This window comes from Ptiloglossa arizonensis, chromosome 5 (genome assembly GCF_051014685.1).
Source record: "Ptiloglossa arizonensis isolate GNS036 chromosome 5, iyPtiAriz1_principal, whole genome shotgun sequence".
In the NCBI taxonomy this organism is placed as follows: Eukaryota; Metazoa; Arthropoda; class Insecta; order Hymenoptera; family Colletidae; genus Ptiloglossa; species Ptiloglossa arizonensis.
This window is the reverse complement of record NC_135052.1, coordinates 26,483,153-26,507,220: the sequence shown is the minus strand read 5'-3', so window position 1 is coordinate 26,507,220 and position 24,068 is coordinate 26,483,153. Positions and strand designations below refer to the sequence as shown.

Below are 24,068 nucleotides of genomic sequence, written 5' to 3'. Positions count from 1 at the left end.
TATTGCTTTTGAAGTTCGGTCAGGTCAGTAATTCTTGATCGAATTTCCAATAGAAACTTAATCTTTAAATATAATTTGACAGTAATACAAGTACCATTGTTTCAAGGCCATAAGTTTTATTTTTATTTTTATTATACTTTATCGTCTTTTCTTGTTAATACCACCTCGTTATTCGTTCACTTAAAAATAATCAGATAGTTAGGTAGATCTTTTAACATCGTTAGTAACAACTAATCGATGCAACACAAATTCCTTCGTCTTATTACGTTTTCCACGTGTTTCACTATGCCAACAACGTGTCACAATTATGAATTAATGCTGTCACGTTTAGGTATGATTCTTGGAAAATGGAGAACAATTTTCTCTATCTTATTTGTACCCAAAGTGATGTACGGTTGCGAGCCATATATATTCTTCGTGTATTTAAATTGCATGTTCCTAATAAAAATCTAAGATAACATGTCTTACTGTATCTGGAACCGCATCGTACGATGTACGGTAAATCTAACTGTATTAATCGTACGAATCGTACTTACTAATGATCACAACGGCGTGTCAATATTTTACTGCAACTTGACACATATTATTAAACAATCTCCGCCGCGTGCTTTGCATCGAGAGCTGACACTGTTTATTTTTATTCTATCGTATTTTTTTATTTTGCGGTGTAACATTTATTATATTTTCCCTTACTATATTTACCATGGTAAGTATATACTAATTTACTATAGTACCCTTACTATATTTTTTTTCGTTCACGCTGTTACTTTGTACTGTGGGCAGATGAGAAGATGGCATAAATGACTGTAGTGTATTAGATCAATATTCAGAGATACACATTGAAAGATAACACACGCATTTGTCAAATTGGTAACGTAGGGATAGGTGGTGCCAACTGAGCAGTATTTGACTACGGACCGCTTGTGTGCCTTCTTTTCATCGATGCACAGTACATGTGGCTCGTATAGAGATCCCTCGTTAAAAGTTCGCGTTTGCCCCTCGATAAAACATACATAATCCAATCCATCGCCAATAATTTTTCCAATTCGTTGTTAGTGTTCTCAGGGAAGTCCAATGAGAAATAAAGTACCTGAATTGTTTTTTTAATAATAGAAAATCGATTTTTTTTTTTTTTTATATTTTCCGAAGTATATGACTTTGAGAATATCCGTGCAAAAGGATTTAGTCGAAAACAAATCGGAAACTTTAAACCCGTTTTTCTCGAATTTGCATTTTTTAAAATTGCCACCAGTACATCTCAAGTTATAGTTGGCCGATTTGCTTCAAATTTGGGGAGTATCTTCGGCGAGTGTCCCTTTTTCGCTCGGACCACGAATTTCAAAATTTATGTTTTTTTTTTATTTTTTTTTTTAATTTTTTCTAGGTCGCTAAAGGTGAAAAAAATTTGAACTTCGAAAAGCTTAAATTTTTCAATTTCTTTTTCCTAGAAATTCGTACTAAGATGCAGTTTGGTTTTTCGTTTCACATAACAAGACTTCCAAAATATACTTCACCCAAGATTACACAACTCGCGCAATTTTTATTATTATTTATTTATAAAAAATCGTGAATCTACCGCGAACATGGACAAAAAACACGCGTGAAAACCCCATACCGAAAAGTTTCGAGATTTCTTTTAAAAAAAAAAAAAAAAAAATCAACAAGTCGATGTTTTTCTGTTAGATTGTCAAAATACCCCCTTAAAACGTTTCGAACGACAGTGTACTGTACCAAATGGTTACGATAATTGCACTAATATTATTTGTCAAGGGAGGACCGATTCTCATTGTTGGTAGAGGATGCGGAAGATTCGAATCGAATGCAATACTTACGCAACAAGACTCGGGAGGATAAACGATGAAATGACGGAGGGTGAAACCAAAACCATTCTCGCTGCGACGCAACAGCAATGTTCGCGGACCGCGTGGCGGGGAATCTTCTCTCTGAACGCCTCCGATCCTCGTTACCGTACCACCAACGATCGCTCCCGCCCCAGCCTCCGTCGACGCTGCTGACACTGACGGTGCCGAGACTGAAGTCGAACCACCGTGTTCTACCTGAAAGAAATCCTAATTACCAACGCTGTCCCGAAAGAAACGAACCCGTCCTCGTTCTTTTTTTTTTTCTTCCCCCGTTACCCGACGAAATTCGAGCGCAAGGAAATCCATCGAATTCAACCCATTTCTGTGATTTATGTTCTATTCACACCGTGGATAAAATTTTTTTATACCTTATTTGGTCTAAGGGGGATTCTACGGCTTGGAATGAGACGAAAATGTAGAATGACAAAATTGCATCGGAAGCTTCGTTTTCGAGAAAAGTACACTTGAAAATTAATTTAGTATGTATGCACTTCACTGCATATGCATACACCGTGGGCTAAAATTTGGGATTCAAATTGGACCAGGGAGATTCTATGGCTTGGAATGAGACGAATATGTAGAATGACAAAATTGCATCGGAGGCTTCGTTTTTTTAGAAAAATGAATTTGAAAATTAATCGAGTATATGTGCACCTAATCGACGACTGGTGTTACAGGTTCTACTATAGACGTTTCAAGGTTCATTTATAGTACTACGTCGATAATGTTTTGTCATTATTATTGATTGTATATTTATGACAAACAAGGGCCGAAAAACAACATCCCCCAAATGACCACCAAATAAAAAAGATTGAAAATGAACAAGTTATTGTACTATCGACTCATGTTTTGATAGCGTTACAATATATATTAATTTTCATCTTATTATTTAATTCCAAAAATATTTTTTAATCCCTGACAGAATTTGTGTCACGAATTTTTGCCCATGATTCCATATTTAAATAATAAATTAAACAATTCTTTCTATTTTTTCCCCTAAAAAGCAAATAAAAACTTAATTTGTATATACAGGGTGTTCATGTGAATAAAGTAATCAATTTATGCTCTAGAAGTAACAGTTTTGTTCTACATTATCGTACAATTTTTTAAAATATGTAAAAACAATGTTTTCTCAAGCAGAAATGGATTATTGCAATGTACAATAATCCCCGCTTTCAAGATAATCATCTCAAACCCTGTCTGAATTGAATCGTATTTTATCCGTGAATAAAAATTAAATTTTGTATATTTTTCATTGAATTTTCATGAGAATATCACCAATGAATTGGTGAGATTTTCCTGATGAAAATGAGTCCAAACATGATCTCATTCGGACTATGTTTAATTGCAAGTTATTCGAATCACTTCCAACTACGTAGAATTAAAAATAGATTGAATGATGTCCTGTTTGGACTCATTTTCATCGGGAAAATCTGGCCAATCTATTGATAATATTACCGTAAAAATATAATGGAAAATATAGAATTTTTACTTTGCATTAGAGGTCGATGTCTCGATATTCACAAAAGGTCTCGTTTTAAAATTTTAATCACCGAGTGATAACTGTTTTCAAGTTAACTAGTGATTACGACATGCAAAACTTAATTTTATTACATAATTTATTTGTAAATATAATGGGGGAAAAATCTTTTTGATACGAAACAAATAGACAATTGAACAACTGTAAAAAGTACAAACTCAAAATACTAATAATAATTAATATAAAATTCAAATCTGGACAGTATTACAAACTCGGAGATAAAATCAGTTAAACATTTGCACGTAAATAGAAAATAAAATAAAACTCGGTATTTTTCGAACGATAACATTGAGATTGCGTTGTAAACAATTATAATTGTGCCTGAAGAATGAAGTAAGTAATTTGCAATGAAAAAATTTATTTTAAAAAAATATTCAAGAAATTAAATTTCTCGAAATTGCACGTGTAACTTTTTCACATTAAGCGTTATACGTTTACCGAATGCACATAGGTGTTCACAGCACGCAGTGTATTAATGGATTAAGTGCCAGTAAGAATTACAAAATCACAAGAAGAGTCTACAATCCATGAGCACTTTACAAGCACTTTTTAAATAATACCAATCTCAAATTGTAGAATACTATTTCTAGTCACTCATTTATATTAAAGGAATGACGTTGAAACATTCTTATCTTTATCAATTTGCACAAGATCTAAAAAATTTATTTTTTGAATAGCGCTCTAACATCAAAGACACTTTTTTTATTTCATATGTTTTAATTAATTTAAACTTGAATGGTTCTAACTGATTTTTATAGATTGAATATATTTTGCTCGATGAGCAAAAAATTATACAAAATTATGCAACGTAAGTCCGCGGTGTCGTGGTTACCGGTGTCTACCACAGCACTTCAATCGTGTGAAAAATGGCCACAGTGTGACAGCCTCGCTGGATTTCCAGCACGATACAGTTGTACAATGCGTGCCGTCGATAAATATACCCGTATGTGCGTGCAATACAGAAAAGGTGAAATCAACGATTATGATCAAATAATGGTAAGTTAAATAAAATACGAAAATAGTTTGTAGAAGTAGTTTCTAGATTCAAATCTCCTTCGATATGAATTATTGAAAAACCAAAACAGAAGTATAAAAATTAACATCATACTAACAATTACAATAATATAAACCGAAGAGGACCCGAACCTAAGATCGAGACGTTTATTATTACAAATAACCACGTACCAACTTTTCGTACGTTAATTTTCCAATTTTCAAACGTCCATTCTAATTTTATTAATGGTAAATTAAGACAACTATACGAAATTACGAAGTACGGAAATCTCAGTGTCTGGGAAGGAAAAACAGTAGGAAACGTGGAGGGCACGGCGATCCGTTTCGGTTTCTTTCCTCCACCTCCTCCTCCTCCTTCTCCCGCCCAATCCCATCCCGTTCCGTCTCAGAAGCGAGTTTCCCAGTTTTGCTCACCAAAATAAACCGAATCAAAGTTTGGCACGATCGTTTGGTTTTACGTACCGTGTGCGCCTGCCCAACAAACCCTTGGGAATTATTTCGGTCCTCAGCCATCGTGCCGTCCCCTGAAACCAACCAATAATTTAGCGTAATTGAAAATTCATATTATGAAAGTGTCTTTGAATCGGTGGAACCGGAGCCACTCGACCATCCAATCGCGTACGGCCGACCGACGTATATCGTTTTGCAATGTTCCGATATACGTGTATATTTGCAATATTTACGGTGTCACATCGAGCTCTCGGCTTTCAGCAACGTGTACTATATACCCTTATTAATACACGTATGTATGTACGTACGTCGGAAGGTTGAGCGAACCATTCTACTTTCTCTGCGACTCGACACACTTTCTTGATATTATTCACGCTACGACAGCATATTTTTAACATTTCTTTTTGTTTCCCAACTGCAGGCCGGCTGTGCTAGCATTATCATTATTATACGTCCTTATTACTCACGCAAATTGGGAAAACACGATTTTAAGAAAATTGAATCAAATACGCTAAAAATATTGTCGTTGAAACCTAACCTCGTGTACGTATACGTACGCGTAAATGTATATATGTACATTCCAGGGTAATTGAGATAAACAAACTAAAAGTTCTATTGTTGAAATCTAACTCCAGATTTCGTTCTTCGATGAAAATTAAAATTAAGTTCTTTAGAACCAAGAGTTAAAAGGAAAAGATGTCAAAATGATGAAAACGAATAATGCATAGATTGAGGTAAAGCAAGAAGCAATGGAACGATGACACGGTGCATTAAGAAAAATGTAACAAAATGAAGGCTTTGATGGTACATTTAAACAGGGTTACAGGTTAGAAAATATTAGAACGCTGCGTCGCTCGTGCGAAAAGAAAAGGATCGTTCTTTTTTTTACCGCGAGTTTCCACTTTCTTCGATTTCGTTTCTCCTGTTACTTCTTTCGTTCGGTCGACGTAAAAAAAGACTTGTCCACACTAACCAGACGCACTGGAGTCATCGCCAATCAGGTCGCGCATCCAACCGCGTTCTACCAATCGGAAGTCGAAGCGCGCCAACGCGATTCTGGTAGCATGGACAAGATTTTTACGCCAGGGTGTTCTACTGTCTTTTTAAATCCGTGACAAATCGATTGGGAAAACCAGTTCCTGAAAATCTTTCGTAATGAGCTTCTTCGAGGAAATCAATTATACCGGTTGAATGTTGCATCGATTTGGCGTTCTTCAACCGATTTCTATATTTTTCTCCGAATAGTTTCGGTCATCGGACCGCCTCCGTCGCGAAGCCCATTAGAAACGTTTCAGTTTCATCGTAACGATCGACAGGAGATACGATAACTCAGACGAGCTGAACGAACACGCGTCGTACGTGGAAAATTACGAGTGTTTCTCGTCCGCGTCCACGTCCGCCTCCGAACCTCCAACATCTTAAATAGATTTCCCGACTCGTATGCAAATAGAACACGAAGAATCGCGCCTACCGTGCATCATCGTCTCCTGAATACTCCTGTTCCATAATAAAACGCTATCGATGTATCGTGTCGCTCTCGTTTCTTTTTTCCTTCACCTTCCGTCACCTGTTCTGTCGCGCTCGGAAACTTTGGAACAGAAACGCCGAACGCATCCGTTTTCACAGTCACTGGCGGCGGCTTATCGAAAAAGATCACGTTCCACGCGCAATAGAGACTTTTGAAATATCTAAATATACACGCCAGTCGACTATTCGTATTGCGGCTACCGAAATACCTGACTCTGCCCTTTTCCGTTTTCTCCGTTGTTCATCGAGCCGAAATCACGAAAATCTCGATTTGCCGCCGCTTATTCTCTTCTCGATTTTATTAACTACGACAAAGAAATCACTTAACGGTGCATTCGATCACTTTTCTCGTATTTCGATGCAGAATGGTTTCCACGGCGGATCGATCTACCAGCTCCGAATAAAAAAACACGCGCCAACTGATTACTGTTATCGATAGATGAGTTCAATCGTCATTCGATATCGGCGCTCGTGATTTTTACGATAAAACTACGATAAGGAAGCATGAATGTACCGCCTTGTTTCCTCCACTTCTCTGACTGAAATCTTCAATCTTTGAAACCATGGCGTTGATTCTTAAATTTTTCGCTAAAAGTGAGACATTTTTTGAACCGTTTCACGGATTTTTAAAGAACGTTGAAAAACTCAAGGGTCGTTAATGGATTAATGCGATAAATACTGACTAATGTGTCTCGTACTTAAGACACTTTCAGTGAGACAAGACATGAAAAAATGAAATTGTGGCGTACGGCGCCACGACTTTATCTATATCTGGTACATTTAAGTTTTTAAACGTACGTGATAACATAAAGCTAGGGATAAGTACAGAGATACCAGAAGGAAAGTAACATTGTATAGCCAAAGATGAGAATCCGTAAATTTGAAACAACGAATCACCTATTACGCATGTATGGCGGAAGAGCGAAAACGAGTGCGTGTGAGTGTATGTGTATGCGCATAAAAACAGAACTGCACCTAGATCAGGTATAATATACACACCTCTAGTAGGAAGTGTCGCGCATCGAGTGCTCGCAGCGCCTCCGTAGTTACTCTTTCGTCTTCCGTGATGCAGCGATAAATTGACTTGTCCTATGAAATTGCACTTGTTCTTTTTGTTTTTCTTCGCTTTACTAGAAAGTTCATCCGCACCAGCTGTACGCGGATGAACCGAAGATAGAGGCGCTCCTTAATGTGTTCCTGGTGTAGCGCTCGCCGTAAACGATAGTCTTTCGGCGGCCAACAAGCCTCTTTTTCGATAGCATATTCCTCCTCGACGAACGATTATCAAAGCCACCGTTTATCCTAATACTTCCCTCGACGGACACATGACTCGTAAACGGACCATCTGCATGCGAAACACAAACACGATCGTAAACTGCACACTGCACGTATCTCAATCACTTTGACATACCGCTTATGGAGCGTTTTCCTCTCGACTTACACTCAAGAAGAAATAGCAGCCGACCGTCCTCCAAAAGTGCGACACACGTCAATTCAATCGACGCTTCGATTCACCTGCACGATTAGGTTAGCTTACAAAACTCACGTCAACCATTTCCGCTATCTTTTTCCGCTTGCCTTGTAAAATCAAGAACATATGTCCGATCGTTTCAACATTTTCCACGACATCGATACGATACGAAAGTAACACTTAACGTTCACGACACAATACGATACGACACGGTACGGCACAGTAACATGGCGGCCCAACAAAATCGAGCATATCGTCGACAGCCGACTCTATGGAGAAGCCAGAGAATGTCGACGATTAGTAACTTTCGATGCACGTAACGATATGCTTGCACGATTTCGGGTATTTTAGATTCAATCCAATGGAAAAGAAATGTCAAGAAATGCTACTTTCGCGCCCGCCATTATTCCAAACCGTCTTTTCCTCTTCTTTTCACCTCTCTTTTCCTCTCCAGACAATCTCTTCTTCTCACACTTTAAACCTCTCCAGGCCATCCTTTCTGCCCCACCATTCGTTTCGTTTCTCTTTATCCCACAACGCTCGCGCCCTATCTCTTCTTCCTGTAACTATCCCCCCCAATCTTCCAAAATATACAAATGCGACATCTATGCGTAGATATACTAACAGTCAACGTAATATTATATCGACCGATATAAATCGGTCGTCGATAACGATGTATTATCGATAAACTGTATCGACAGACGAGATACAGAATAGATGTTTTATCCTATGAAAATTTGTGTCACTCGGACCAAAATATCGACATCGTAAACAAAAATACGTTTTTATTATACCAAGATTGAATATATATAAAAAGAAAAAACTATTACAGTTATTGATAAGACGATAATAGAGTTGATCATTGTGAGACATTTGTCAAAACAATAATCATAGGTTATAGTTGATACAACAAAAATGTATATTACAATATAAAAGGACAATTTTTTTACGTTTACTACCTTTACTGACTTCGATGGTTTATTTAGATATAGTTCCTACTATTATTGAAGAGTATAAATAAATATATATCAGTCCAAAAAAATCACTGACACTTTACCAGGTCAGTATATCAACTTCTCAAGATCTATGCTATATCTTATCCGTAATACCGATTACTCCAAAAATAAATTACTTTCATCACGTTTAGCTTTAATTCCCATACTTATTAGTGCTGAAATTTTATTTAAGTTTGAATCGATAATGCTGGATGTGGTACGAACACTGTATGGGAAAAAACATTACTAACACGTTTATCTTATATCTCGTCTGTATTCGTGAGGCGTTAACATTTCGTTGTCACATTCGACATTAACAATTCAGAATGAAATACGATTACATTGTAATAAGTGGCAAGAATTAAAACTAAATATGTCGAGAGTTATGTATTTGGAAACAATCACAATTTGAATCAATGTGGTATAACTGAATTACCGACTTCGAATAAAATAGGTGGTTATAAAGCGCACTTTACCGTAGCAATTTATACCTTCGAAAGAGAAGGTTCCAAGTTGCATTACCTGCAATATCAAGTTGTGATAATGAATGTTACCTATTGTTCCAATATTTTTTGAGATTAATGTCCGTATATTCCCTAAAAGTGGATGTAAAAAAGGGCGACGACATTATTCCATCTACCCGAAAAATTGCTTTGCAAACAAAGAAAATTTCAGCAAAATAATATTTTAAATAATTATTTAATACTCGAAAAATTACTTTACGAACAAAGAAAATTTCAGCAAAATGATATCTTAAATAATTATTTAAACAAAGATATTGTTGATAATTACTACGTCTATTGTTCGAGGACGGTTGTTAATAATTATGATAACTAAAATCAAGATAACGCAAAACTGTAAAGATCGACGATTTCAATAAACTTTAATTTCCAAGAGTGGGTGTCATTAACATTCAAGCGTGTTCCAAATTTTAATTTTAGAATATGCACTTCATTCAGCCATTATAAATCATTAATTATACTACAGAAATAAAATTTCTTTGCACCGTATTTCAGCTTCCCCACTAGCACAATACAATTTTGCAAGTTTTAATGCAATTTAAACGACTTATAATTTAGAATCGTATAAAGTGGATAAAAACAAAGTATAAATAAAGAGAAAAATACACAAGCTGAATTCATTAAAGTATATCCAAATTTAATTTTAAATCTTATATTACCGTAAACAAATTTTCTACGTACAACTAAAGAAACTATTACACATTATTCATATGTGTTTTTATGCGTTATACAAGTTGTGTACGATATAATATTAAATTTTTATATCTCAAGAAAGACATGCTGCGAACACCCAGGCAGGTTCCAAATATTAACATTACAATGTGCATCTTGTTTGTGCATTATAAATCATTAATTACTTTACAAATATTAATTTTAATCGAAAATCGAGAAACATATGAATACCACGTTTTACTTTAATTTTCGATCAAATTTAGTTTCTATAGGCAAATCAATCATTCACAATGCATAAATAAGATGCATTCTGTAACATAAATATTCGGAACATGCGTAAATGTTAATAACAATCGCGGATATGAACAAACTTTCACCGAAACCGTTCACCTTCACAGATTTCGCAATATCTTGATATTTATTTATCACAATTATTAACAACCATCATAGGACCATAGTTTAAACAATTATTAACAATGTCCTAGTATATATAATAGTTTAAAAGCCTTCATTTCTTGAAATATTCGTTTCATCGAACAAAGACAATCGAAGTAACGGTAAGTCACCTTGTGGTGGGTACATAAAAAGCCCCTGGTTGTCAAAAATTTCATTTATTGTGAGTATTAATGGAACTTATCGTTAAAATATATTCTTAGACCGATAGGTTCGACAGAATCGCAAACGATATACTTTTACTCCTTTTACCGACTTTAGTGGTTCAAAAAAATATAGATTCCGGAGCAGCATAAGGAAGAGATCGCTACAATGGTCTCGTATCTTGGTCGGTATTTCAGATTGTGCGATACTGCAGACGAAATACAAGGTAGATCGAGAGCAAGCTCCTTTACCATTTTCGTGCCACTTTGAACGTTATTAATTTGAGAAATACTGACCACGTAAAATATTTACGACCTCTTCATTTGCGAATGGTAAATCGTTTTGAAAATACTCTTTAATTTCATATTGCAAAGGTATTGAAGATTCCATCTATGGGAGTAAATGGAACTTATTTTTACAATATTTTCTAAGATCGATTGGTACAAAAGAACCACAAATGTTCAGTAAAATATTCAGGGACAATTTGTCTACGTTGATTAAACCAACCTCAATGTCTTCAAACGAATATGTTTTCTAAAACAGTCGTTCTTAAACGAAAAGATTTCTCCAAAACCATTGATAGTTTACAAGGTCGGTAATTCAGATCTTAAAAGTTCAGATCATTTAACTTCCATAAAACGAAGCTTTACTTTTTATTAAGGTTGTGTTTCTAATTTCCACAAGATGAAATATCTATTCTAATTCTTATCTATGATCTATTTGTTTTAAACGTCAAGGTAAATGTTTGTCGATAAAAAAGTTACCATAGATAATAAAGATGCGCAAGTTACCGACGAGAGTCGCTTTTCAAAATATACGTATAGAAATATTTTTGCAATCATTATTGTGTTCATTATTAGGCGAAATTTTAGAAAATATAAAAATGAACTGGTATAAATTTCGTTGTTTTATACAAGGTTACATAGCATACCCAATATTTCGAGAAAGTTTCCAATTATTGAATTATATTATTATTGCTTAGAATCCCTTACACCTGCTCTGCGTCCATCTATACGCCGTACATACATTCTATGTTTGCATATGTTGCAGAGCGTAACGCTTTGCCAGCAGGAAATGTTTCTGTATTGCGGTAATGTTTGCTAGAGGGGCATGGAGGAGTTTCGTAGCGTTATGTTTGACGTTCAACAGGCTTACTCTGTAGCTAAAACAGTCTCAAGTTATGAAGTGAAAAAACTGAATCTATTTTTGTCAGTTTATATATCATAAAGTCACAAGCACAGGGATATTATATTTGTAACATAGTAATATCCATAACTTATTCTGCGAACAGAATTCTAGATAAATCGTTCCACTTGGAAGGCTGACTCCCACTCAATACACTTTTGCAATTGATATCTTGGCTAGGTTAAAAATAATGCTTACTACTCGTAGACCTATTTTTTAAAAAGCATGCCGAATAGAAGACTAGCCCTTCACACTATCTTCTGTAAGCAGATCGTTCTATCCGAATAAACCGTACTATTTCAAAGCACTGAAAACACCCAATGAGATCGCCATATGACGCGCAGCTGGGATAACTACACGATGAGTCATACAAGCTCGTCAACCCCTAAAAGTCTTTCTCAATCCTACTTTCTCCCCCTTGTGTCGAAAATAGCAACAGCATTTCCATCCATAACTCCTACACAGAATCGTGATTCAAATTTACTACAGAATATGTATGTTTAAATGTAAATTTGCCTAATCGGAAAAATTTAGTTCAATAGTTAAATAAAACTGGCAAAAACCGAGTTTTTACACTTACAAGAACGTGGAACTTCTTTTTCGTGCATCGAATGTGAAATCATGTTCGTCGCGAAGGGTGAGTCAGCCACCCTCCGATGACGGTCAAGGAGACGATTGGAGGAAACGTACGAAGGATGGAAGGAGAAATCCGCTAGTTGGGGGAAGAAGAAATGATGCCTCGTGATTGGCTGGAGTTCGGGGTCGGAATTTGTAGTGGGGGACGAACAGTACGAGCGTAGGATCGACAGAGGAAAGAGTGGCTCGCCGGTGTTACCTGGTGTTACGTGCCGCGGAATCACTAGCTGGTCAGTCAGTGTACTGTCTCCTTCCTGCCCTTGAACGCTCTCGGCTGGACGGTGTTCTTTGCGCTTGCCTACTTCTTGTAGTGACAACTGACAGGTCAGTGCTCTTTGCCGCGATACATTCTGTCTGATTATTATAAATTGCATGCGATCGATAAACTTTCTTCGAGTGAACGTTTTGCTGGTAATACACGCGACCGGCTTTCTTCGTCCGCTCGAAGAAAGGCAGTAGGATGATTGTGTGCGTGAGTGCGTGTGTGTATGTGTATGTGTTTTTACTCGCGAAACTCTGCGAAGACGGCCGTTATCGATACGGTGCTTGTTGTTTTTTCTCCGTTTTTGATGTGCAAACTGACAGGTTTAACGATGCGCTCTCGAATCGATATTGATCGACTTCGTTATTCGACGAATGAAAATGGAGGGGTGTGGTCAAATCTTCGTATGCTTTCTGTGTATTACAAATCTCATATCGACACTAACAGATTTCTCATTATTCTACATTTGATCAAGTAGAAACTTGTGATATTTTCCCTGTACTATCGCAAAATTAAAACCGAATTTCTCGCGGCGTTATCCGGGAATTAGTGTTGTGAATCTTATCCTTCGTGTGTTATACAATGCGTGCTATGAAATTTTAATGTACAGGGTGAGCCGAAAAATGTGTTTCACCCGGAACGTCACAATAGATGATAACCACTTTGTATAAGTTGGTATAAAAAAATGTAAAACAGCAAGTACCTATGTTTCGTTTATTTTATCTCAAATATTGACTAATAATTACAACCGATAGTATATACATTAACTCGGTTACGTCGGATTCCAATTGAATGTAAGCTTACCCAAATAATTTTCGAAATCGTTTCTTTTAAAATCGAAACTTCGTATGAAAAATATTTATTCGATCGTTTTAATTTTCACCACCATTGAATGAGCCTCTGTACGTCAAATTTTAGGAGCCACGTATATACTTACCGGCCGGGCTTGTATCTGTAGGACGTTAGGGCGATGGGATAAGGGCGTGGTTTTGACAGATGCACTTCGCTGCGCATCAGGCACGCAAATGTGTTTCTCGTTGCCGAGTGGCGAGCACACTTGTATCGCTTATGGTTACGAGTGTTTCCCGTCTTTTGACGGGAGATGAATAAGAGGAAAAATTAACCTTCTGTCAAGCTCCGTTCTCTTTCAGTGTATAATATAATTTTTCAGCCCTTTCATGACTAATGTGTTAGCAAACGTATTCGATTAAAATTATTTTTGGATCGGTTTACTTGCCAAGCCGAAAACGAACAGTGTTACGTGTCTTTATGAAAACTAACCTTCGATGGTCTTATTGGAGCGCGAATTGCGTTTTCCCGTAATTAAATTTACACGTTTTTATGAGCTGTTCCTTCCATAAGGGAGAGTCCAGGAGTATTTGCATCTTATCATGTCCCGGACGAGTTGGCTGGCTTCAAGGCGAACGAGAAGGTCTTTCGAATAAGTACTCTACGAATTCTAATTTATCGAGGCGTACTGCGTTAAGAAAATTGGTTTTTACTTTGAGAGAATTTTCGAGCTAATTCCTCTCTACGAGTTACTTTCTATGACTTTTACATTAAAATTGAACAACTATACATCGTAATACATTGTTATTCATTTCTTTTCGTAACGAGAGCTTTATAATTTCATACGTTTTAAAAATATTACGATTTTCTTTTTTCTCTAGGCATATGTAAATCTGTGTTCTTGGATCCTTCCAATACCTATACCTGTAAATGTTTATATTAGTGGAAAAAAGAAGTCGACATCGCTCCCACGCAAAGTATTAAAAAATCGTCTTTTTACCCATGACCATGAAAACCGAGGTCGTCGATATATTATATAGTACATATATATAGATATCGCAGAGTTCACGAACCCCACTCTTCGACCCCCGCATTGGCAATCGATGAAACCGTCTGCTACCCGTCGACCGCTCCCCCGATGCAACCCTGCGTGTACGTTGCACACATGCGCGTTTTCATTCACATTCTACACAGAAATATCCTGATACTCTTAGAGTCTTCAAGGTCGATACACGACTAGGACGTAACTTAAATATTTATTTAAAATTACGACACATTAAGGTAATTAACAAAAGAAATGTAATCAGTAATTATAATTTTATCCATCAACGCATCACTTTTTCGTAAAACATTTTTCGATTGAAAATCTCTCGCTAAAAAATATAAAAATTCCACGATCGAACGTTTCCTCGAATCCGTCACGTTCCGTGAACTTTTGTGCGCGACTATACTACACCCCTATTCGTCGTCAAGTGCCGCGGCCAGGATATTGCTCGTCGTGCAGAAGCGTAATGACGAAAACAATCTACAATCTACGAGATTGGGTCAAAGGGTTCCTTCTAGGTCTCTGTTCATTCACGGTTGTGTACCTTGTGGTGCTCGTTCACGAATTCTTGACCGCTGAAAGGGATGTAGTTGGTATTTCTGTGGTTGGCATACTGCAGGCGCGACTGTGATACACGCCGTAGCCTTAATCTTCGATTTTTGATTCGATTTGCTGTACTTTGAAAGGACGAAAACCTGTACTTGCAATTTTATTGTCTTTCATCCAGGGAAAATTGTATGTGTTCGATTTTTTAGAGATATCAGAATGGTCGTCCTTGAACTTGAATACGTTTCCGGATATCTGCAAAGTTGTTGAAATCGCGACCGCGGCAGAACGAACGCGAAAAGAATGCGTCTCGGGTCCACGGGCCGGATGAGCCGCTTGGTAACACGTAATACGCCCCTGAGCGTTCGCGCCACCGCTCGATACGATACGCGCGCGGCCAGGGTTCGTTAGCCGTCACGGTCGCACAGAAGAGCGAGCGAGAGAGAGGGAAGAGAGAGGAGAGAGGGCGGCCATATCGCGTACGCCTCGAGCGCGAGTGCGACACGGAATCGTCGCAACGCGTTTTACGTGGGTATTATGTACACGTAGGTGGCCAAATGCAGCCCACCGGTCGATACATGCGGCCAGCCGCACCGCACAGAATCGAACCGCTGCATACGCCACTGGGGCCCTCCATTAAACACGATTACCCCAAGTTAATTGGCAGCCCGCGCGAACTCGTTAGCCGTCAGCCGTAAGATCTCTCTTTACCGAGAACCCACGACAATGTCCGACGAAAACCTCCCGACGATTACCATCCGATGTTATCGACCGGCCGGATATATATACTTGCGGTCGATCAGTTTCGTACGACTCGTTTTGATGGAACACTCGAAGGTTATAAATAATCTGTTTATTGATACAGGTGATCGTACTGTATTGATTCGTGTGTATTCGTTTTGCTCGTACGATTTAATACAGATAAAATGAGAAACTTAACTTTACTTGGAAAATTGGTTGCAGTTGTATCGTAAAAGTGTTTGTAGCTTCTAAATGTTAACCGTCTGACACGAAATTGTCTGTGTCTTTCTATGCAAACCTCAAACTTCAAATACTGATTGCTTGGTTAAATTGTAAAATATTGTAAGGCCTGTTAAATTTTTCAAGAAAGAAAAGAAAAAGAATTATGAGCGTACAAGTAATCGTCCATCACATCGATGCGTAAGTACCAAGTTTATAAATGTTTCGACCTCTTCTAGGTTATCTTCAGATAAAAAGCAAACTTTTTGTTCGAATTATTATACGGGACGCAATATTTATTTCGACGATGAATTTACGATTTTTATAGTATTTCTAAGAACATTAATGTTACAAGTTTTTAAGTATCAAGGTTTATTCGAGGTTAATTTTATAAGTTCAGTGTGTCGGTCATTGGTGACCGACGCGGCGTGAATGAAAGAACCAGCAACGTTCGACGTGTTCAGGGTAGATTTTACGTCGGAACAATGCATCACTCCGAAGCGCTTCAGCAAAAAGCAAAAAAAAAAAAAAAAAAAGCGTTTTGAATTTATGAAGAAAACATGATTATTGTGCATTATTATTTATTAACATCAACGGCAGATAACCCTTTGAATGAATGACGTAGCAGTCGGGAATTGTCATATCTGAATGTAACTTTCCATACGAACTGATAAAGCGTAGAATGATAAAATTATTGACGACGTTTCTAGTCCAAACACGGAGAAAGTAAATTTAAAAAAAAATACTATGCTCAAATTCGACAAGTAATTGATGCATAAATATTGTTATGTAACAGAATGTTATCATATCTTATTGAATTTATATTACTTTGAACATGAAAACCTTGTTTTCATTTATTTCTAATTTATATAATACGACGTAAAATAGTGCGCCTAATTGAACGTTTCAGAAGCGCTAGTAACTCCGTGCGCCGATCCCGAACGCGTTAAGTGGTTAACGTACAAACGACATTGAAATTCTGCATGAACAGAGTCACCGTGTGCTTTTCAGATTTCTTCGACTGCGTTTTATGGATGACTCTCGCGGATTCCAGAGTAGCCAATTAGACGCGAATCTCGCGCGACGTTCAATCTGTTGCGACGAGTACGACTCGTCGAAGCGTGGCGTACACCGACGCGTCCTGCAAACCGGCTAGCGCGTCGGTGCGGGCCAACCTAGTTTCCTTATTAACTCGCAGGCCTCTTTTCTCCTCGCGAGATCAAGTAGAATTTATCGTGATTTCTCCAGACACTCCGTTCCGTGCCGAGCATTTTCATTTCTCCTCCCGCTGCCACGATAATCCGACGAGATACACAACATCGTCGAGCGAACCATGGTTTCCTGGCTCCTGTGAAATCGACCGACTTAACGCTGAAACGCGCCACGCGAAATTCGCGTTCGCGAACACGCAGGCGGCAACCGTATTAATGCGAACGTTGCCGCGGACCGATGAAAATATATTCCGAAGCTTTCAGCGGAACTTTTTTCCTTATTAGGAATAATCAAAGATGAGCACGGTACATAGTGTTAGAATGTAAGTATGCGGCGATGGAGGTCGAGACTGCACACGGTAGCCTTAAAAAGACTAATCGAAACGTATCGTTACATTCGATTCGCGTGTACCACGCGTTTCATCCGACCGTGCTAACCGTACACACAGCTAATCGAGGTATCTCTTCGTTTTGTTACCGTTAAGCGCAACCCATGTGCGCGTGCGCATTCGCGTGTGCGCGTACGTGTATGCGTTACGTGTATGTCACGCATACGCGTACACTCGATGCAAACCTCCTACACGCATGCCGAGGATAGGGAGAGAAGAAATATTCAGCAAGCGAATACGTAAAGGACGCGAGCGTGCTCCACGGTTGCGTATTCGGCCTCTTTCGAGCTCTCTCTATATACAGCCATACGACCGGCTACCATATAAGGACCTATACACAGCCTTGTCGATGCTGACCCACCGTTGGAACATTTATCCCTCGAAACGCTCTCCTGGAGCCACTGCCGTACACTCATTTGCCCGGTTCTGGACTTCGAACTCCCAGTTCGATGCTACACGTTTCCTTTTCTTATCGTATTCGTTCGTACACAGAAGTTTTGCACGTCGAGTGTTTCCGGAACGTAATTTTTCGTAAATAAAGTCAATCGTCACGTTTCATACATTGCCTGGTTTTTCACCGGAATATAGAGAGTAATTCGATACCTGTGCTTCTAGGACGGCAGCGTTCCTTCCCTCGTGTTTCTGGAATATTTGTAGAACTCAAATATCGTATATCTTGAAATCAAATATTTGTTTCAATGCCGGTACATCGTTTTTATGTTGTTTTATTTTAACAGTAACGAAATAATGTAAATCTTAGCGTATTCTCGAGTTTGGCGATAACGTAAATTGAAAGTATCGTTTCCAAGACATAAACGATAATGATTAATTTAACCGCAAATACTTCCTGTGTACATAAATACAGTATTGACTCGTTTTCCATTACAAAAAATTTTATATTCATAGGAGAAATATTTTGCACAAGTGAAATCTGTATAAAAAGACATAAATAGGTTAATGTCTTTATTGCACAGAGTTTGTGGTATTCTAGATGCAAAGTAAACATTCATTTACTGCGAGAAATGAGACGCAAGAAAATAAAATGTGGAAAGAGGCGGGATGCAGGTGAAGTGGTTTCTATGTAACCTCATTGTACACTCAACGCAAAAAAAACTTGTTCAAATTGCCACAAATGCACTGAAACAGCACCAATAATCACAATTTATTAATTAAAAATCAAAATGGACCTACGCACTTGCGGTAGTATGGAAGTACTTTTTTTTTTATTGCACCTTATATACGTAAACAAATATTTTACGATGAGTAATACTGACGAATCAATAACACGATAACAAATTCTTAGAAACTTTATATCGTGCATGGTCCTTTTGGCAGTCCGGTTTACAACTTTTATCAGTGATTTAATTCACACGGAATGCAGAAGAGTCTCCTGCTTTCGGTGTCGTCCTCTTTCCTCTTGATATTTTTATCCTTTAAAAATAGTCATCTAGATGCTAAAAGTAACGAATATAAACGACATAAATAGAAAAAAGAAACGAAGAAAGAAATGGTAGGGAGAGCTCGACGCAGCATGAGTCACGGTATGTTCAGTGGTGCCCAAACTTTTTTAATTACGTATCCCTTCGCATCAAACTTCTGGTCCTGTCCTTGTACGTGATAACGATATTTACTTTTTTTTTCGCGATTTCGTGTACATCGCACGGAATTAAGTGATTTTTCACCAGAGAACACTTTTAATTGCGAATCTGTCGATGTTCCAGGAATGTGAAAAAGTTTGTTGACTGTGCATCGCTGGCCTAACAACCGTAAGGCGTAAAAGCATTGTGAGCACCGGATTCGATGTATGAACATATGACGAGTCTCGAGTCGTTGGCTGAACGTGCGAAGGCTATCAATTATATTTTGACTCGCCTTGTGGAACTTTATTTTACGTCGCAGTTTAGCGGACACGTGCTTTTATATAAATGTGTCCACGCACGCACGAAAGGCGTTTACAGCAATTTCTGGACACGTAGTATCAAATTCGTCGAAAGTACTTGAAAAATTTGCTGCATTTTCAAATATCGAAAGAAAACGAAATGGGTTCGCGAACGTAGATTTATATTTTTCACACCGATTCTGCGTTTCGAGGAAAGCACGAATCGTGTAACTGTATTGTGAACAAAATCCTGCTTCATAAAAATGCCGACGATCCAGTAGAAAATTATGCGCAAAGGATGTGTGACAAGAAACGAAATGGAAGGCAGCGCTGACCGGAAGTGGCGAGCTTCTGCTACTTCCGCTTCGTAACGTATTACTTGGTACACTGTATAGCGTTAAAACTTAGAAATACATAAAAGTTTTCAACGTTGATTCGTTCCACGTTCAATTTCACGAGAACGCTAGATTTCAATTATTATCTAATATAAATTTTGTAACGTGTTAAATCATTAAGTGGAAATTTATTTTTCTTCAAATTTGATACGAACCAGTACGTTCATTAATTAGAATGAACAAAAAAGCCGTGCATTTTAAAAGGATTCAATGTGTCTGCTTACGTACAGACATAATTATGGCAAATCCGTTATTTTCGTCTACAGAAAAAAAAAAGGTACGAAGAGACCGGAAATACTAGACGAGCAACACTTGCTTGCTTACCTTTGCATTCGCCAGAAACGATGCCGTTACTCGTCCGGAATTTATGGCACTTATGTTTCGTCAGCTTGCATCTCGCACCAGAATTGAAGATAAATTTTGTTTTCTCTTCATAATTTTTTTATCGTATATATCAATACGATAATAAAAAAATTAATCGATCGTTTTCTCATCAAAGACTTCCAAATATTATTTCGAATTGAAAACTCGAAGGAGATACGTTGAACGGGCTGTATAACATTCGACGATGTATTTCGGCGTTTCTGCCAATAACAAGCTTCGAAAGCATTGCAAAGAAGGAGTACTCTATCGATACGATACGTGTCAGTAGTTGCGTGTATCAGCATCGCGTTGACATACGTTGTTTCGTTCCCGGTAACACGATAACAATGAACCGACGCATTCGCTGACACTGGAAGATGCGCGCGTTTATTATTTTCAACATGACGTCGCAGTGCGACACTATTGTGGAGTTACGCCTTACGATTTGTTCGAAGTTGGTGATTTAATTCCGTTTTCTTTCGTTCTCTGTTTTAATTTCATTCGCGATGACTTGTGCCTCGGCGCGTTCCAAAAGCATTGCGGATACAACAATTTTCCGAAAGTATTTAAAGAATTCGCGAAGAAAAAGTTTTGTATTGTCTTATCGATACCCTGGCTCCTTTGTTACCCTCAACGCGGTAAACAGAAACGTATCGCGTTCGAGTAGGAAAAAACTTAACGGTTAATTTCAGATTGTGCGGTTCAAGTTGTTGATGTCACTTCTGTAATTGGTAGTTCTGTCCCTACGTAATCTTGTCCTGTGTGGGTTACAAAGTATCAAAAAAAATATATGTTATCGTTAAATTACAAATATCAGAACACACAATGTATCGGACAATCTTGTAACACATAAATTCTAATAAGATCGTTTGTAGTTTAGTTCGATATTGGCAAACACGATTTATCGAGGTTATGCCAGCATCGTGACTATTACATATGAGTTATATTAAAAACACCGATACATTGACTCGATCGAAGTTATTATATTTTTATCGCTGGTAATGATTGTTTTTTTTTATTATAGATTGAGGAGTACAACACAGCCAACATGTCGAGTCCATCGTTGAAAGACTTGCCAAAAGTAGCCTTAGACTTGAAAAGTGAACTAGAGGGTTTCAATCATGGATGCATGAAGAAAGCTGCGACCGCCGAAAAGAATGTTTTACCTTCCGCCGAAGGTACATAACCTTATTTTTTAAAATATTTAATTTCTGTTGCATATATACAAATTTTCGTTTTTTCTCACACAAATGTGCCCCTTGTATCTAAAACGATATAACATCGTAGTACGGTACCTATGCACAAACTAATATGTTCGTCAAGTTATAACAGTCGTAATATTGTATGTAGACGTGCGACAAGAACGACGGCATTCTGAATTAATCCACGATGTGGAGTCTTTTAAGCCAGATCAGTTGAAACATGCCGACACGAAAGAGAAGATTATTTTACCCAACGCCAAAGGTATCATAGTAATTTATCGATCGCTAGGAGTTACCGTTAGATTCTCTGCTTCTTCGGCCGGTAACCGGAGGGCGCTCTTCTGCTTTTGGTGCTTCGAGGTGGCGCGATCAAAAAAGAGGAGATCAAAAACTTATCGACTTTCGCTTTCTCAATAGCTTTAAAGAAATTACTTTGCATGTGCAATCGCTGGTCTCGTACTCTGTACCGTCAACGATAATAACACGATGTTACGTACGCCTCAACGATAAACATTTTAGAAATATCGCAATAATAACACAATACAGCTTCTCAACATTCGTTTCCAAAGGATAACGCAAAAAAACAGTGAACATTCAACGCTTAAAAAATATAGTATGATAGGTTATTTTGTTTGTTATATTACCCGAATACAAACACGTGCAACTGCGCTGTTTTTAAAATAGTCTTGTGTTTCGTTTTAAATATTGAGAAACAAGACTATAATATTTTTTATTGTGTAGTACACGTCCGTTCAATATTTCATCCAAAATATCATCTATATCATAAGCAATCTCGTGGTGTATTGTTGTAGTAAATTGTCTAACGTAGTGTTTCTTGAACTGTGATCCGCGGACCTCCAGGAGTGCAAACAAAGAAAAACTAAAAAAATGATATAGTCAAATATAAAAAATTCGTCCTGTTACATTTTATTCTCATTAAAAACTCCGGATTAAAGGGGAAGCTGAAAAATAAAAAGATAGAAAGTTTTAAACATTAAAATTTGTTTTAATTTGATCAATAATGTTTTGTATTTATAAAATATTTATTACTGTTTACTCTGTTTCTGTCAAAAGTAATAAAAGATAGCTAATATCATTAACATTTTTGTTTGCAATGAAGTAATTTTGTTTGAAATCCAAGCAATGAAGAACTTTCAATACTGTTAATTGAAAAATGAATTCATGTGTTTACATAAAAGTTTAAATTAAAAAATATGAAACAATTTAAACAGAATTAAAATTTGTAAAACATTTGAAACTACTAAAAAAAAGAATAATTTAAGAACTCTCTAGGGGGTCCATGGGAAGGTAAAGATTGAGAAGCACTATCTAACGTACAGTTGATACAATCTATGGGTTTCTACTGTTTATCATTTTTCATGGGTTTCTACGTGTGCACTTTGTATTGCGTTTATTGATCTCGAGTTACTATTTTGCAGATGTAGCTGCGGAAAAAACTCAGCAAACGCTGATCGCCGGCATCGAGAAATTCGACCCGACCAGTTTGAAACATACCGAGACCCAAGAAAAGAATCCTCTACCTGACAAAGATGGTACAGTATCGTATTTCAAAACTTCTACGTATTTTCGTTGCCTTTCGTAATTCTTGTTGTGCCACAAAGAGCAATATAGAACTAAAAATACAAGTACATTCAATTATTAATGCAAATTGTATTTTTCCGTGCAGCAATTCAGCAGGAGAAAGGAAAGCAACAGTTGATCTCTGGAATTGAAAATTTCGATCCGGCGAAATTGAAACACGCGGAAACGCTCGAGAAGAATGTCTTGCCAACCAAAGAAGGTGAGTAAAAGTTTCGAATACTTTTTCTCCTGAGTGTTTGCAACTATGATAAAGGAAGAGAAACTAAGCGAAATGATGTTTTTTCTTTTAGCGATCGATGCTGAAAAGATAGCTGCTTAAAACGAAGCTTATGCGAAACGAAGAAAAGACGGAAAAGAAAGGGAGCAGCGACTCATTTCTTCCATTTTCTATATCATGACATTTTATAACAATTATTCATACATTGCCGACAGGAAACGAAGGAGAATGCGAAACACTGTGTTAATGTAATCTTATGATTATACTTATCCTACCGCCATGAGCGTTCCTTTCGGCGAGACGCACAACTCGATTTTTTACATGGAACTATTAACAACGGTACGACGATGAAGGTTCGGGCCCAAACTTAACTAAGACACGATAGAAACTTGATAAGAAACCTATTTGATTTACAACGTTACCAACGATCACATAATTTTGGGCTTGTGTCAACATCCGTCTATACACACTAACTCGCCAAAGGATGTACTTTTTATACTAAGAAAGCTCTGCACGCAGGCAAACGTTATTTTCGATAGCAACAAAATTGGGTAGCATTGCATGCGTTACAGATATATCGCAATGGTACAGCGGTTGATCTTATATTTGTGTAAAAATCATATTTTATATAACGGGCTATTGTACTTTTTTAATATTTCGTACACATCGCATTGTCATTCCGATAAAAATTATGACGAATAAAAAAGTAATTTGTAAAAAAGCAGAATCCTATGATGC

At 37.4% G+C, this 24,068-nt stretch overlaps 2 protein-coding genes across 15 annotated transcripts in view; one reads left to right on the top strand and one right to left on the bottom strand.

The window, feature by feature from the left end:
* The window catches only part of Rhogap19d (Rho GTPase activating protein at 19D), a 29,969-nt gene extending 21,603 nt beyond the window's left edge, over nt 1-8,366 (bottom strand). For 3 of the 10 annotated variants that reach the window (XM_076313094.1, XM_076313102.1, XM_076313100.1), the window contains exons 1-3: nt 6,338-6,467; nt 4,879-4,940; nt 1,833-2,057 (exon numbers count right to left, since the gene is read on the bottom strand). In XM_076313094.1, coding sequence (XP_076169209.1) covers nt 1,833-2,057; nt 4,879-4,940; nt 6,338-6,347 — 297 coding nt within the window. In that variant the 5' untranslated portion in view covers nt 6,348-6,467. Of the gene's footprint in view, nt 1-1,832; nt 2,058-4,878; nt 4,941-5,755; nt 5,777-6,337; nt 6,480-7,392; nt 7,739-7,804 lie in introns of those variants that run through there. The other 7 variants (XM_076313096.1, XM_076313097.1, XM_076313105.1 and 4 more) reach the window with 7 other exon arrangements.
* Nucleotides 8,367-12,635: 4,269 nt separating this feature from the next.
* Nucleotides 12,636-24,057, top strand: Cib (thymosin beta cib). Of its 5 annotated transcripts, none has more exons than XM_076310980.1 (6): nt 12,636-12,794; nt 21,334-21,487; nt 21,660-21,773; nt 22,951-23,064; nt 23,199-23,312; nt 23,404-24,057. In XM_076310980.1, the coding sequence occupies exons 2-6, from the start codon at nt 21,358-21,360 to the stop codon at nt 23,430-23,432; spliced, it is 501 nt and encodes a 166-aa protein (XP_076167095.1). In that variant the 5' UTR covers nt 12,636-12,794; nt 21,334-21,357; the 3' UTR covers nt 23,433-24,057. The 5 variants fall into 5 exon arrangements, with proteins under 5 accessions (XP_076167095.1, XP_076167100.1, XP_076167098.1 ...); XM_076310983.1 differs by lacking the exon at nt 12,636-12,794 and adding an exon at nt 19,433-19,933; XM_076310981.1 differs by lacking the exon at nt 12,636-12,794 and adding an exon at nt 20,582-20,763.
* Nucleotides 24,058-24,068: the final 11 nt, after the last annotated feature.